Source organism: Sander lucioperca, chromosome 3 (genome assembly GCF_008315115.2).
Source record: "Sander lucioperca isolate FBNREF2018 chromosome 3, SLUC_FBN_1.2, whole genome shotgun sequence".
Classification (NCBI taxonomy): domain Eukaryota; kingdom Metazoa; phylum Chordata; class Actinopteri; order Perciformes; family Percidae; genus Sander; species Sander lucioperca.
In genome coordinates, this window is record NC_050175.1 from 26,413,153 (window position 1) to 26,430,263 (window position 17,111).

At 40.8% G+C, this 17,111-nt stretch overlaps 1 protein-coding gene across 1 annotated transcript; it reads right to left on the reverse strand.

Annotated features, from left to right (window-relative positions):
- Positions 1 to 1,017: 1,017 nt before the first annotated feature.
- Positions 1,018 to 16,709, reverse strand: crispld2 (cysteine-rich secretory protein LCCL domain containing 2). Its single transcript, XM_031324328.2, has 15 exons — positions 16,480 to 16,709; positions 14,316 to 14,670; positions 13,028 to 13,146; positions 11,177 to 11,309; positions 9,296 to 9,411; positions 8,739 to 8,839; positions 8,457 to 8,651; positions 8,315 to 8,375; positions 8,133 to 8,199; positions 7,908 to 8,038; positions 7,708 to 7,751; positions 7,519 to 7,591; positions 7,050 to 7,125; positions 5,211 to 5,341; positions 1,018 to 2,552 (listed from the first exon to the last, which is right to left on the reverse strand). The coding sequence occupies exons 2-15, from the start codon at positions 14,589 to 14,591 to the stop codon at positions 2,501 to 2,503; spliced, it is 1,575 nt and encodes a 524-aa protein (XP_031180188.1). The 5' UTR covers positions 14,592 to 14,670; positions 16,480 to 16,709; the 3' UTR covers positions 1,018 to 2,500.
- Between the last annotated feature and the right edge of the window lie 402 nt (positions 16,710 to 17,111).

Below are 17,111 nucleotides of genomic sequence, written 5' to 3' on the forward strand. Positions count from 1 at the left end.
CCTATTGGCAGATTATGTATGTGGTCCTCGAGTAAAAGTGATTGCTTCAATTTATTGTTCCGCTTGTGTGTGTCCGCAAGAACCAGAGCCAGGTTATGAACATGGTCAGTGATATTCTTCCAAAGATGACGGACAAATCCTGGGTGGCCTGCGTCTAAATTTCATTCATAATGCATGACGCACAGATTTTAGGTTTAAGCGCTGGTCATAGTAGATTTAATAAGGTTTTGAGATCATATAACATTTATATTGTATTTCTCATAATTTCTCACTCACTACCGTGAGGATACAGTAATCCACATACAGTATGTACTACAATTACTCTTGACATTTTATAATCCATGAATTTATAACTTCATGTAGGTCAAAGTAAAACATTAGGTATCCTGGTTAGTTGATTTGCCTGGTTAGGCTTTGCTAAACATGACCGGTCAGTTCCCTCTGCACCTGCTTTTAATTGGCAAAACATAACTGAAGTATATTAGAACCAAACAAACAAATCAAACACTTATACCAAACATCATTCAAAAAAAATCTTTAGATTCCTCATCTCGAAATGCAACTGTGGCCCAGTATGTGCTAAATACACAAAATAATCATGTATTCAGTAGACACATCCTTCACTGAAACAGAAACAAGTGTTGTAGAACTTGTAAGAAATACTTTATTTTCAAATTGTGCAAAAAATATAAAACCCAGCCTACACCTGTATAAAAACAAATTCACATATTTTAATTTTATTTTAATGCAAAAAGGATTATTCAAAATAAAATGAAAAATCATAGTATTTACAGTTCCCATAACTTTACAAAATGTTTAGCATTTCCCATAAAAATTCCCATATAGATAAGACTTAAATGCCTAGCGTAGCGATAGGACTGAGGTAGAATAAAGAAATAAAGATTCGTTCTTGGCCAGGTATTTGTGATATTTTTACAGCCTTGTCTTTTACTCTGAAAATACTCTCTGATGCATGTTTTGTATGCTCATGGAAACAAGCAAATAGAGTTTCAAGGCTTAATGGTACAATTGGACACCCCAGTCCTAAAGCACAAATTTGACTTTATATTTGTCTCATCAGCACATGAGGAATGCTGACTATGCTAAAATGTCTTTTTTTCTGTGATTTTAAGAGACACAGCAGAAACACTTTAGGTACCAAAGTTAAAGTGTAAAAGGATAAAAAAAAAAAATAACAAGCTAAAAGTCAATACAATGGGACATTGCTTTAATTAAGGCAACAGTGCCTTAATCCAGTATAGTGATATACGTTACAGGTGTCTGTATCCTGCCTGCACTGCATAGTGTAAATTGTTACAAAGTGCATAAACTGCAGTTTGATGATGAGAATCTTAAACACATTCACACACACCTCAAGATATGGTCTAGTTTCTACACATAAGACTCTCTCTGTACCTGAAACGTGACACATTCATCTGGCCTTGGTGGGGAGGGGACAAATTTAGCATTTTCATATATCTTACAGAAACAAGAGAGATGAGGAAAGCACTAAGCAATAATAAATATAAAATGACAAATGACTGCTTGTTATCTTTAACATGTCTACTGTCTGTGATTGTTATTTAATACATCTACAATATTGCCACCATTGTGAGGAGCCATCTACTCCAGCTATCTATACTCTAAATAGTGAACTTAGCAACGCAACACCTTCACTAAATCACCTCCACATGTCTGGCACTAAAGTGAGACCATCCTTCATAAGGGAAACATAATCTCTCTACAGCAGTGCCTGCTGCCTGCATACACTTCCATTTACCACACTGTTTCCTCTCCTTTTGTAACTGCCTGATGAGTTCTGGTCTACCCAGCCAACAAAACATCCTCACTCACAATGAGCGCACACCACTTAAGTTATAAATACAATTTAGACTTAGATTTGGTATCACAGGCTAAATCCTTAAGAGCAAAAAGCAAAGATTATTCACATGAGCAGAAAAGGCAATACAATAAAATATAAAATCAGAACAGACATAAAAATGTTAATATATGGTACTCCATTTTTAAAACAAACAAAATATCATATATTCTGTACACGGTGATTAAATACAGTGTGATCAGTATACATTCCTGTGTATGAAAACCAATTTGAATTTGTAATAAGAACATCAATGTAAACATAATACTTTCTGTAAAGCAACTCAAAACTTCCAGCACCAGCTGTTCAATGCATCATAATACATAAAAAAAAACATTCTGTATTCACAGATTAGGTAAATATGAAAAACAAATCTGTATTTGGATTTAAAAGTTAAGAAAATGATAACGGTCCTTCAAAATATTGGACAACTTTTACTGGGTGGCTATTGTTTATGAACTAAGAGGGGAAACGTGTAAATCAGCTGGGACGTTCTTTTTCCACTGAAGGCACAGAGACAGAGACAGATGAACAGCCATGGTATCCAACCTGTGGGCACTTCCTGCTCTTCAAGAGCAGCTGAGGTGACTCTGTTGGTCTCTGGACTTCTGATCCTAAGTCTCACTCCCTCACAGCAAAGATTCGAAAAGAGCCACCCTCTGCGCTGCTCTTGCTGCAAATAGGCAATACAGAAAACATGTTACATTTGGCACCCACTAATACCGATGCAACACAGGGCACTCTAGCAATTTAGTATGTAACTTCTATAAATAGATTGGAGAGAACTGATCAAAATTGAAGCAGCAGAGGCCGAGTTATCCGGAATGTGATTCCCTAGTGTAGGTTAAGCTCCAAAAACACTGGATCCTTGATGCAAACAGTAGCTTCGTTTTGAGTCTCAGACTTTAGAAAGCTCCCTCCGGAGCCTAAGAAGACATACTGTACAAGTGTGTTCACAGGCAGAGTAGTACCTCACGTGACGAATAAAGTGTATAAAATCGCCCTTTAAGTCAAATAAATATAAAATAAAATTTGTTTGTTTTTGTGATACTAGATGAAGTCTGCTTTTTAGTATTGTCCAAGTCCTCCCAGCAGCCAAGTCCATTAAAAAGTACAATCATGGTGTTCACGACATTTTTGGAAATGGCACGTTGGCATTATGACTCATTGTCGGCCTATTTCTGAATCTGACCTTTTCCAGCTACCACATGTTTTAAACTTGATGGAGTGACCTTGAAGCTCTGCCATGATCAATAATCCTGCTAGGCCTGTGCGATTGGTATCAGATCACACATAATTGTCCGGATAGGAAAGCACTAAGTGGCTGACAGCATTTCCATCCTCGAGTAATCAGATAGTCTGTGATTACTTCCCCAGCAATAGTCTAGTCCAAACTGCCCTCCCTGCCATGATGTTGGCACATGGCACAGACTCTCTCTCAGCCGTTTATTGACCTCCTATCCCAGTGCCCTGAGTAGGGCCTTCATAGTTTTGCATTAGATTTCATAGTAGTCAGACTTGGATTATTTTGGCCATTCAGCACTTTGCACACTCAATTGAAATGCCTGAGTAAAGTAAGCAAAGATCCCATGTGTGGCCCATCCACACACCAAACCACACCATTACTCTTACAACCCTACATGCCAGCAGAACTGCCCACAAGTGCTTCCTTGCCTAAGCGTAGTCCACTGGAGCCGGCCACAGCCATGAGAGTGATGTGAGAAACTTGGTGTGCATGCAGGGAACCCCGTACATGCAGTATTACAGGAGACATAAATCAAGGTAGGGTATAGTGAATAAAAGCACCTTTCTCAGACATATTTTAGATTCTCTTGTCAAATGTAGAAAGTACTTGTCTAATTTTACTATAAGCTCCATGTTTTAATTTCAATTGTATCTTAAGGTTTCCTTTACCACACTCCCATTGTTTAAATATAAAAGCCTGAGCTGAGCAAAGCATTGAAGATAAATATTATTCTCTATCTACACATTATATAACCTCCAACATAAAATTCAGTCTTAAATTTACTTTAATCAGATTTTCTTTCTTTTTTTAAACCTTTCCCTTTAGCACTTACCCAACATGCATGATTATTGTGAACTTAGTTAAACCTAGAGATCTGGTTCTGATTTACCATCCAATTTGTTTAGCAATTTAAATGGGTTTGGTGTTGTGTCCACTGAAGGCTGTTAACTCCAGTAAGAGAAACTTTGACTAATTTGAGTTTAGTAGGCAGGATTAAGTGTCCTCTTCCTACATACGTAGCTAGCTAGCTAGCTAGCTACATTCATTAAAAATAGCAACGGACAAATGGCAGTGAGGTTGACACAGCTGTACAAGTAATTCAACATACATAAATAACAACTCTAAAGTCAACATATGTATTTGATCAACATGAACAATGCTGAGTTAGCTGCTTTGTAACTGCTACAGCAGCTTCGGTGTCTTCTACAAAGGTCTTTAGCATGGTAGATCTATCACTCGCTACGATTGGTTAGGCAAAACTAAACTAAATAGGAAATTGGCTAGCATCAGGCTGAATGAAACAAAATGGCTTTTCAGTCTGATATCTCTTTAAAGCTCCTACACACCAACTGCCCACCCACACAGGTGTTCTCAATCTTGCCTGATTAGACCTCTTCTTATGACTGTGTGGTTGTGTGCAGACTTGACTCGCCTGTGAGCTTTGTTGCACCTGTTAGCCACCTTTTATTTTTTTATCATGCTCGTTAGTGCAGTCAGTTTGCTGGCCTTGCATAAATCCCAGCATAATTCTGGTTAAGAGACTTTGATCCATTTATTGCAAAACTCATGTGGCTAGTGGTTTGGGAAAATGTTATGACGTTATTCGGAGATCTTAACCACCAAACCATACTACCTGACTGCTATGAGACAGATTACATGTTGTACTCCTCGACCTGCAATGGTGGCAGATTTGTATAGTGCTTATACATGTTATTAGCGATAACAAATTCTCACACTTCCCCAGGCTTTAATACTTAACTTATAGCTTTCATTACAACTAAGGAGGCTTCCCAATTTCACAGCTGTCAAATGGTTGCTTGTTGATGAAAGCTGCCACATGTCTAAACATGAATGGTTATTCTCAATTTTAGACACAAAAAAAGCTTCTCTATACTCTACAGCCAGACTGCTCAGAGCCAAATCTAAAAATATAGATCTCCGGAACTCAGACTATCTCTAATGTCACTGTTGTAACCTTCAACTATTTGACATGGTGCCTGACCCATCTATCTTTGTACCTTTCAATCCTCATCTGGGAAAGATAATTACAGTAAAAATAGTTGATGACAAAAAATTGTATAGTACCTCTCAGACTGGATGCCATTTTTCAGGACTCCAGCATAGTGCTTTCTCTTGTCCAGTGGCAGAACATCCACAAAACCACCATCTGCTTTGATTGCCCCTGCATGGATGGCTGCTTTACAAATACTGGAGCTCTGTGAGGAGAAAGTGTGTCAAAGAGGAGAAATGCTTTTACAAGATGGTAAACAGCTTTTTCACTGCATGAATATCTTTGTAATTCTTTTATTATGAAATACAGTACAAAATATGATGCAATAATTTACAGACACAGACGCAAGCATTTGTTTCGCACTGTGAGCCAGCACAACAGACCAAAAGTTCTTATCAACAGTCTAGAGCAGAATCAATCATTTCTAGTCTAAACACAGAGCACACTGTCCATACACCGCTACAGCATTTCTCACCAGATGGTGTATGTCCCATGTTTAACCAACATCCAGCTTCTACACCACTGTAGAAACACATTAGGGCGCCTGAGATTGAAAAACATTTCTGGACACATTTGTTATGAGCCTCACTGCTGCCTTATTCTGTGACTGTTGTAAGGCGTTCAAGATCTCCGGGAAACTAAGAATCACAGAGTCACCAGTGTAATGAATTAAGTCTTTATCACGTGCTGCACAGGGAGAAGACGAAAGTGTTCTCCCCCTTCTTCTCCCAATCATCTCCCTTATATACAAAGTGGGAAATCACAGAAAAGACAGTAGTCCCTGTGCCAGACAGGAGACCATTTGAGCCATGCATATTACATTTGAGTTATTTCTGGAATCACAAGACATGTTAATGTACTTCACACATCCCTTTGTTGTGTAGAAAGCAAATGCCCTCCTAGTGAGATGTCTCCTGACCATTTGTATCGAGAAAACAAACCCTTTAGGCTCTGACACACCAACCCGACGGCCGACCTTCGGCAGAAAAGGCAGTCGAACTGACTGCCTCCCCGAGTGGGTCAAAAAAGTGCCTCGGAACACACCGAAGCGACACCGACTTGAGCGTACGTTCTGCGCGTGCGCAAGACGTAATACATCTCCATAACAGCAGGTGGCGCTAATCTGTATTGTCGCCCAAAAAATGAAAACCGGCAACTGATTGGACGAATGCGTCACGTGGGTCTCATCTCATATTTTACGAAGATAGTTCACCGAAACATGTTTCTGAAAACATTTTAAGCGAGAAATAGGCCGAGTCACTGACCTCGCCAGACTGTCCGACGGCCGATAATCGGGTTGGTGTGTCAGGGCCTTTAGATGATATTTCACTTTGTTCTTCTGTCTCTCAACTAAAATCCCTCAGACTAATGTAAAAATCTTTAATCTGAAATATTAATTTCTCAAACTAATCTATTCTAAACATGATTTAAGTGACTTTTAAGTGATGATGTAAACCAGTTTTTATGAAACCATTTCTGTCTTTATATCTCCTATATCTGAACCACAAGCACATATCCCTTTTCATTATCTTATCCATAGGATGGTTTTCAGTGGTAGGACGAAACCGGAGCAAAGGAAACCCACGCAAACAAGAAGTGAGTGGTCATGCCCCATGCTGGGTAATACATCCCTGGCAGTTTCTGGCATTACTCCTATTATCCATGAGCCATATACATACTGTGATTCAATGGCTTTCCATAGCTACCATGCATTACAAAGCCTGAAAAGTCACTCTAAGTTAACCATGCTGCAGATCCAGATATAGTTTTCACTCTGGCTGATTTTTTCCCACATACATACAAAAATAAATCAAAATAGCACAGAACTGGAGGACCTGGACCTTTGGTGTGATTCATGATCAATTTGTAGCAGTTCATTTAGAACATGCACATATAAAACAGTGTTTACTTACATCTGTGTAGATGTTGTTTCCAATCACAGGTGACCAATAGGAAGGCTGAGTCTTGCAGTTTGCCGGACAGAAGATTCTGAGAAACAAATTTGACATTAGTATGAATTTGCTGCAATAGATAAGTGTCACATTAATGGAAATACATTTATAACTTAATTTAACCCTATTTAACATGTATAATCACTATATCACTTTTGAATGGTTTATAACACAGTATAATAGGGTTGCAAGAAGATATAAGGATATATTTAGTGTTTAATAATGTACAATGTTTGTAATAAGTATAATGTCTCCTATGAAGACATATTTCATAAAATAAAAAAACTGTATTTGACTATATTGTCATTCTTTATCAGTTTATACACCAGCCTCCTTTTATAGGTACCCACAGGTGGAGTTAAGTCAAACTTTTAACTGGCTATTATATCATGCTTTAGAGAATGATAAGATGGTGGATGTGAGGAAGCACCTTGGACAGTGGGAGTCAGGCTTTTTGTAAGGGCAGATTTCAGCCACTGTGGTGTAGCAGTCAGCAGTTATTTCTGTCACAGAGAGAGAAGAGAAAAACACTTAATATACCCAATATGTGTTGGCTGAGTGTGTGAATCTACATGCAAGCATGGGTCAAAGCTCTTCTTAAAAACTGTGCCTAACTTACCTTCCACTTTGGCCACCACAAAGGCATTACTGGTTTTATATTTACTGTAAAAGACATCATAGTGTTTATAAATCACATAAGCAAATGGTTCTCAGAAAATTCCATTATTGCACAACATGTGAATCATAGAAGCAGGGAAATGTGTTGCATCTGAAAATGTGATTTCAACCTATTTGGGAAAAATTAGACCAAACATCTACCTGTAGGACTCTATGCCATTCTTAGTGGCTCTGACAAAGAATGGCAACTTGTCCTTCCTTGTGACTTCGACCAATCCTCCATTGTTGTCGATGACACCAAAGTGGATAGCAGCTCGGCAAATACTTGATTGCTGAAACAATTAAAAATGAACACTTGTAAATATGTATTTACAGTATAAATTGTTGCATGAGGCAAGATGTTTGTTTCATGTTGGACAGACTCACCACATCGTAAAAAACAGTTCCCCAGACTTTCCCTTTCTTATTTAGACAATTAGCAGGACAATTATATCTGCAGAGTCAGAAAATGAGATGGAGACAAGAGTGAGTTGATATTGGAGAAGAATTGTAAGGTAAATCAGAATAAATGAGACATATTTTATGCACATCCGAAAAGATAACCTGACCTGTTGCAGGTTCCGCCTCTACACTTATCTCGCAGTCTAGTCTCACACTTAATGTTCTGAGCTGCAAAACAAGAATACAATAAGTAAATGAATGTATAAAAAATCAAAGTTCAAGGTTATTTTTAAGCATTCTTGTAGCTACCGAGAAAGTTGTTGCTGGGAGTCTTTGAAGATGGTGTCCTGTGTGTGGTGGGCTTAGGAATGGAGGGTTTAGATGCTGATTTCTTCGGTGGAGATGGTTTAGGTTTGGGGGCAGGTTTGGCGGTAGTACGAGGTGGCAGGGGAACCTGAGGTTTCTCCACCTCGTTCATGTCCTCTGTCTCTGAGCGCTGCGAGTCTATAGATAGACAAACAGATATGGGTTCAGGTTGGTAACATGGTTATTTTTAACATCTTTGAATGCAAGCCATGTGGGTTTGCTCACCTTTGTAGCACAGGTTATTCCTACATCCTCCTCCAAAGCTGGGAGGGCACTGGGAGCAAGGGCGGCCGTGCTGGTATGGAGCCTCGCCGATCCAGTTGCCCCTGCAGAAATGAACAGTGGACAGCTTGACTAAGGTGGTAATGAATCATCAGTCAAGCCTCACTGGGCTCATGGCCTTGTAATTACTTTACCACTCTTTGTCCATGGTCAACACTCCTAATAGTCATTAGTCCCACAAACTAATAAAAACACTCCTCGTTGTCTCTCAGACAATTACATCCTGTGGGCTGTCTGGAAAACAAGTGCCTGCTCTGCTCTTATTTTTCTTTCCCCTTGCTTCATTATTATTTTTCTATTCTGACTTCTGCAGGAATTTTAATGGCTCCAATATGTCATACAAATGTTTCAGACAACTAGTGCTACATATCTGCAGTGCAGCTATATTAGGGACCCACACTGTAGCATTTTTCAGCAATGTAAGGATGAAGAATCCAAACAGGAGTCGAGAGAGCAGAGGTGTTGATGAACACTGGAACATGAAGGAATATTGATCTTACTTTGGGGAATAGTTGCACACAAGGTAAACGGAGTTCTCCCATATTTCTCCCCACACGTTCATCCTTGGACACACGTGCACAGCGCAGCCCACTCGGCTAGTGGTTGCCCAGACCAGCTGTAAAGACAGAAATAAAAGAATGGGCAACGTAAGCACAAACAATTGGTGAATGAACAGACACATAGCAGAATAAACGTTTGAGCTTGTAGCCTAGATTTCCTGTCTCACATTTCTAGATTGGCCGTTACTATTAATGGGGCCACTGGGACTTCCAGGAGTGCTGAGTGTTCCGGTCTTGTTATTCTGTCTCAGTCAGATGCATGTCTTGTGTGAACCCAGTTTGCCCTCTGTGACACAATAATGATCATTGTCATCATCCTGATAGAAGTGGGGAAATTGCAGTTTTTAATATCTTAACTCTAAAGAAACCAGAAGTCAGCGTGGGCTCAAAACTGTCCATGGTAGAATAAAACGCCTTATTAAACAGAAAGCTGCTGCAGTGGTGTTTCAGATGAATGATGTGCCATTTGACGGCAAATACAACACAGCATGTTCCATAACTCCTCCTTACTTTCCTCCCAAACTCTGAAACATGTGCACTCTCCCTCCTCAGGAATGTTCATCTTTTTTCCTGGTACAGTTAGAAGCCACTGGAAGCAGTGAGTCAGCACACAGACTGATGTGTGCTGAGTGCTGGTAGTTCAGCTCAATGAACTCTCTAACTCAGAGGGTCTAGCATTTCTATGCAGAGGTAGTTATGGAGTAGGACTGCCTAGACTGCAGGTACATCAACACTTTCAACAAATAAAGGACAGAGACAAGGTGATGATGATGCTTAGATCTGGCACTGTCGCCTCTCTGCAGCATCTTCAGAAGAATCCAGGTCAAGCAGTGAGGGGTGTCTGGTGTGTCTGGAAATGACTACCAGATGGCAGTGATCAGGTTTCAGAGTAAAGGCACTGAGAGGACTATGGATGTTTCTGTAAACTCATCCCAGCAGCTACAAAGTAAAGTCTAGGGGAAGAGGTGGCCAGCTCACCCATTTCTGTTTTCTTTTGATTGATTTCTTGATTTTCACATCCACTCTTCAACTCCTCTTTCTGTCTACTTGCATCTGATTTTCTATTTATCCTTCACTGTCTACACGTTACTATATTCATGCCTGTCATTTAACCCCTCAGTCCCTCCACAACTCTGCCCATAAATACTGTGAAATAGCATACAGGGTGCACACCACATGTTGTATCCCAGCAACACCTGTCAAGTGAAATATGTTCGAAATTACAGATAAAAGAAGGAGCATGACTTGATACTAAACAGATTTTATAATGACTATAGCAGACATTACATTAGACGCTTCAAAAGGAAGTTAAAAAAATATACTTTAAACAGAAATAACACCTACCACACTGGGTGCCTAATGTTTCAGCTTCTTGCAGTAACTGATCAGATTGAGAGTAAGCGTATAGCTCACAGCCAAGTGGTTTGTTAAGGGAGTACAACACCGATTTAGCATTGCACTTCTATAAAATTGTCAGATTCACGATGGGTAGCGCAAAATACAATGCAGCAGAACCAGAGATATCATCTTTTTTTATTCCATACATTTTTTTCTTGTCAAAACATGGCACCTACATTACCCACAATGCAACACAATCACTGCCAGTTTGGTTGGAGATTCTGGTGTCATATATATTGACATATTGGTGTCATTAATATACTAGTAGCTGTACTCGAGCTCGAACTGCTAGCCTCAAGCAGAGATGAGGAGCGCTTTACAGAGGTAATTTTCATATTTGTAGTCTTCAGCCCCCACTGACACAAGTGTTTCCCTTTAACCTATTTTAATCTTAAATTTTTTCTATTTTTTAATTCATCTCACCTGGGTGTAATGGGTGCACATGGGCCCGGAGCAGTGATCTGGACACCAGGGATTGCACTCCTGGGGGTAGGGATAGGTGTAGTCTTTCACCTCATCGTACCAGGCCTGGACATGGAAGGCAGGAGAGCGGTATCTGTAGGGCCCACATGCACACACACACACACACACACACACAAACACACAAACACACACACACACACACACACACACAGACAAACAGTAGGCTCAGTCACAGGGCCATCCAGTTACCAAGGGCAAAAGGGAAATATCTGAGGGAGCTGCCAGCTGCTTTGGCTAGACATGAGAAACACTGCATGAACCTCACTGCCCCTCCTCCTCCCTTCAGGCCTCAAATGATGAGTCTGAATTTGACCTGGCACACAGAACAGCAGTCTGTTCCCCCGCCATAACAGGGGAAATCAAATCAGGTTGAAAAAAAGGAATCAGTGCAAACCTAAACATGGCTCCACAGCCTAACAAATCTGTTCAAGCTCTTGTTATAAACATCTCTTTTTACGGTATTGAAAAGTGCTGAGCTTATAAATGGAGAGAATAGAGGGGGAGTGGAAAAAAGACATATCAGGGTTTGCTGGCACAGAAAGAAAAGAAGGGAATGTGGAGGGAGGAACGCGGTTGTGAATAGGGACAGATTACTGGAAGGACACCTGCTGGGACAGCGATACACTGTCATGCACAGGCCTACTGTGTCTGGTGTCTGGTGTTTTAAGGAGCAGCACTAATCACTGTAGTTTACAGGAAACAACTTCCTATGCAGCATTGACAGCTCAGAAAATATAGAAATAGGGAATAAAGAAAGAAAGAAGTACATAGAAAGTCTGTATGACTTGCTGATTATGGGACAGAATAACGCTAAACTACTGTTTGTGCAGCCTGGGTATCAAAGCTTAATACTTTTTGGTACCGAAATCTGTATGTGGCATCGAGTATCGAAAACGTGTGGCGTCGCCTCATGTCGCCTTTTGTCTAGGCCAAAAATTAGCACTGGAACACACCGCAGAGACTACAGTCGACAGCCAAATACCACGTACGGTCTGCGCATGCGTGCAAGGAAATAACTCTCCATACCAGCAGATGGCGGTAGTCTGTACTCATTCAAAAAAGGGGAAAACGTAAGCCAAACAGGAATGTGGATATATAAACTGTTGTTGTGATCCGTGAAGACAATTTTCTCACTGTGCATAATTTCGATTCCTGTAAAATGTCTGATACAAACTTGGAAATGGTACTGGCATTGGGAGCTCTGTAAGGCTGTACATGGGCACAACGGTGCTTTGAGTTAAATGCTTACGTCAACATAGGTTATGGTGAAAATGCTGACATGCTTATGCTAAGCAGGTATTATATTTAACATTTTCCCATATCAGCTTCTGCAAAAGGACTCCAGAGGATCTGGACCAGAATCTATTAATTATCAGCTTATTAAGCATTTACCAATAAATTGCATAACTGCAGTTATATCAACTAAAAGGGACTAAGACTGTGGTCTTATAATCGTATGTCTTTTAACTAATATGTTAAGCATTAGTAAATTATTCATTAACCAATAATAAAGCTATTTGCTACTGTTGAAATGTATGAACCTTTTATAAATTTAAGGAAGTGCGAGTGATAAATAAATTAAAATGTTTTCTGAAAAAACATGTTTATATTTCTCCAAAAATATTGTTTTGATTTTGGTACCGAATTAATAAAAGCCTTAGTACTAGTAATGGTATTTATAAAATCTGATTTCATTTTCACCCGCTATTAATAATCAAAACAAACACGGATAAAGTCTCAGTTTTTTATGCATAACATAGCAGACAGACTATGTGTGTTATTGCATCTCACCTTCCCCAGTGAACAGCCAGGTTTTGTCCAATAGACATGAGCAGGTCCTGAGGTCCATGGTCCCACTGACACTGCTCTGCCCAGTGAGTGGCGGACCGCTCCAACTCATCATCCCAAACCTGCACACATAAAGTAAAACAAGTTTTTCACAAGGAATTCACTTATTTTTAGACACCAATGGGAAGACTTTGCGACAATCACCTGCTGCATGTGCTACAATATAAAGCATTATAATCCACATCTTGTTCTGACTCTGACTGAGTAGATACCTAACCGCAACTTGTTCAAGGCCTCTACTCCTGTACTTCCTTCCTTCCCACTCCAGTGAGCTGAAACTGAGTACTGAAGTACAACATTAACCTTTGATGGTGACATTTGAGTAGGGCAGCTGGCGCTTGGCACTGGTCCACTACAAATCTCCAGCTATCCCAGCTGAATTATCCACATTTCCTGAGTGGGTTTCTTTATAGCAGTGGAGAGGAGGGTGGAAAGCGGAGAAGACACCTGATTCCCGCCGTGGAGGGATAGCACTATGAAGGGAGGGAGGTACTTCATACAGCACAGCCCCTCAAAGCACATCTCCTCAGTAAATTTCCAGCCTTTTGGTGGTCGCTAAAACTTGCACACACAGACACCACTGTAACCCCAAACACCCATACACTAGCACAAACACACACTGCCTGTTCACTGGAATTTGAGAGAGCACTGGGCAGAGTAAATCTTCAGACACTTTCCTTCCCAGCTATAACCGCACTCCAGAGAAACACAGGCCATCACTGCCTCTTTCAACTTAATGGAGCTCATGGTTTTCAGTAACCTCCTGTGCATCTCAACAATAATCCCTCTCCTCCTTTACCCATTCATGTTGCACGTCGTCCCATGATTTTTCCTTTCTAGCCTTATTCTCTCTGTCCTCCTTTGACCCAGCCCTCTTTCGCTCTCCCGTCTTCTCTGAGCTGTTTGCAGGTAGAACAGAGTCAGGATTATTATCCTCCTTGTAAAAGAGCAGCACAGCAGGCTGGCAACAGTTCACCATCATTACTGCATGTTTCCAGCAGATAGAAAAGGCTGTTTTTTTTCTTTATTACAGCAACGCTGCTTTTCTAGGCAGAATACAACTTTTAAACGCTAATCACCAGCCGCATTTCAGAGGTTGCTGACACATTAAAATGACGTTCTTTGTGAGGTAAAGCTAAAGATTATAATTGATACCTTTTAGAATAATCTTAGAATAACTTTTAGGGAATAATAGAAAAATAGGTAATTGGGGTGATGGGACATGTCTCACCATGTACTCCATGTTCGAGGCAGTGGGGTAGACGGCGCCCCTCAGCTTGTTGTGCAGCTGGAGGATCTCCTCACGGTCCGACCAGCGGATGGCTCGTCGGGTCCTGTTGCCAGCTGTGTTTCTGGTGCCGTTCTGGTCCGCTTCCTCCTCGTAGCGGCTCAGCAGCTGCCTGAGCTCATTGGAGTCGGGCAGGAAGAGGGAAGCTGAGTCCCTGACGCACAACAGCAGGAGGGAGAGGGAGAGGACAGGGAGCCAGGTCATGGCAGCACAGGTCATTCTGACACTTCCAGCTGTCAGGGTTTCGACTTTCAGACTGCAGCAGACAGCAGATTGTGTGTGAAGTCCCAGACACAACCTGCAGTGAGGAAACATTTAATAAGTCTTTCCACACTGTGTGAGTCAACACAGCAGAGTGCAGATTACAAAATATAGGCGTACAAATTACTAAACTAATGTAGGAGTCACTTTATGTAACCAAGTTTTTGGGAAAAATTTTGATATGGAAATGTATAATTCTTCATTCTTCCACTTGTATTGTGTGATGTTGTAACTGATACTGGCACACAGTCTGTTGTGATGCTGAGGCTCAACTCAACTCATCCCTCAACTCTGGACTTTTTAGAACTTCAGACTTCAGACTGACTACATCATGATACTGTCAGTATAATGTGCAATCTATTGTGACATACTACTTTGTGAGTGATCCTCACAATCACCAACCAAAATTTCTGAGTGTGCAACTATCCCATTATCTTATTTTGAACAGCGTCAAATATTTTCGCACGGACACAAAAAACAGCATGAACTGTATCACAATTAACCAACTAGTTGGCTTCTGTATCCAAAAGATAAACTTTGTATAAATGAATTTGAGCAATCAGGACTGAGTTTATTTAACCCTCACAGCCTGATTAGCATTGTTTAATTCAGTCTTTCGACCCAGTAATAATATAGCTTTAATAGTACCTGTTATAAAGAGCATATAAGCTTTATCAGTAAATATAACACTGACTCGCGTTGGGCTTGCTGCACCTTAAACTGCGAAATACTATCTACCTTTTTTGACTGATTATTATCTAACCAAAGTGAGCAGCAGGGCGGGACACTGAGGAGGGAGACCTGAGTTCAGCTTGACAAGCTTTCACTCTGCTGAACGCTGCATTCCTGACCTGTCGAGGGGCAATATTCTGTAACTGACCATACACCTGACCTCCCTCTGAACCCAAATATCAGAGTCACAAAGTTTTTTAAAGAGAGAAGAGTCAGTGTGATCGGAGAAGAAAGACAAAATAAACCAAGCTCCAGCTTGCACTGGTTGCTCTCCTCCTTGAATCCCTTCACCTCTTTCCCTCTGGCTGAAAAGACGGCTTGAGGTCTGGCACCGGCTCTGTGTCAACCTGCTGTGCCAGCTCAGGCACCACACCCTTCTCCTCTCCCTGTGCCCCCCCCCCCAAACTTTTTCACACTGAACCTCTATCAACTAGTCTGTCTGGGCCCTTCTCATGGCTCTCATGAATTTTATAGGAGAGTGACAGACAAAGCAGATGACTCGGACACACACAAACGTATCTACATGTTGTCTATGGGGACTCAAAGAATGGCTGACCTGTCCACCTCACCATGAGGTTGAATGTAAACACAACTCATGGCACCATATAAATTGTCTGATTTAGATCTACACAGTACATTTTCATAGATGGTCTCTCGCTTTTTCATGCCCTTTAAAGATTGGCACTACACTAGTGGTTTGACCCTAGAACTCTAAAACGTGTGTTTTTGTGATGTATGGGTTTTATTGTATTAAAATCTTAAAATCTAGCGTTACATTTTTAAATACTTTGGATTTTAAGTTATTCATGTATATTTATATTTTTCATCATTGTAGCTACTGCTCTCCCATTCGCATTTGCTCAGTGAAGCTGCAGACTCACAATGAATGGCAGTGTCTTGCCAACAGGTTTGTATGGTTCGTAACGCACAACCGAAATTATCAGAGAAGTGCTCGTGTCATAAGTTCATAATGTCATACTGAGTAAATCAATAAATCTAAAAAAAAAACTTGAGATCAGTCAGAGCCCATCTACAGTAAAAATCCCTGGTACCACAGCGTACCTGAAACACAATACATTGCAAATACATGTGTGTAATGTCTCATCTTGCTCACCTCTATCTTTCTCACTTTGTATCCAGTTGACTATTTCGGAGCAGTTTCCTCTGCGCGCTGGAGAGCTGTAGGTATTATTCCCTTGTGAGAGGAGCGAGCTGCTGCTTGTTGGCGGTGTTCCTGAAGCACACAGGAGCTGTGGAACTCCTGAGCAGCTCACAGTGCCTTATATAGGCTAGAGAAGGAGACCCCTCAGGACTAGAGGAAAAAATGACTGACTGTCTCTCCTAACTCCCCCACTCACCAGCCTCCCTGAAGGAGGCTACTATGTTCTTGGCATGGCGCGCGCAGTGTGCGCACGCTGACGAGCAGCCTAATAGGAAGAAAACTACAAATATTGTAAATCAGCGAGCTGTCAGACAACTCAGCGGCAGCCAGTTAGATCACCATCACTGAATCACGTTTAAGTGACAGTAGATATATACCTTCACAACAACCAGCTACATAGACGCTTCGAACATCACAACAGACTGAACAGGGGCAGCAGTGGACAGGGAGAACTCAAATCACTCGAACTACATTTAAAGGAATGGTTACTGTTGGTGCCTATCCTGTGCGACCTCTGACATATATAGCAATTGTAAGCTGCTTTGGATAAAGGCGTCAACTAAATGACATGTAATGTAGTGTCA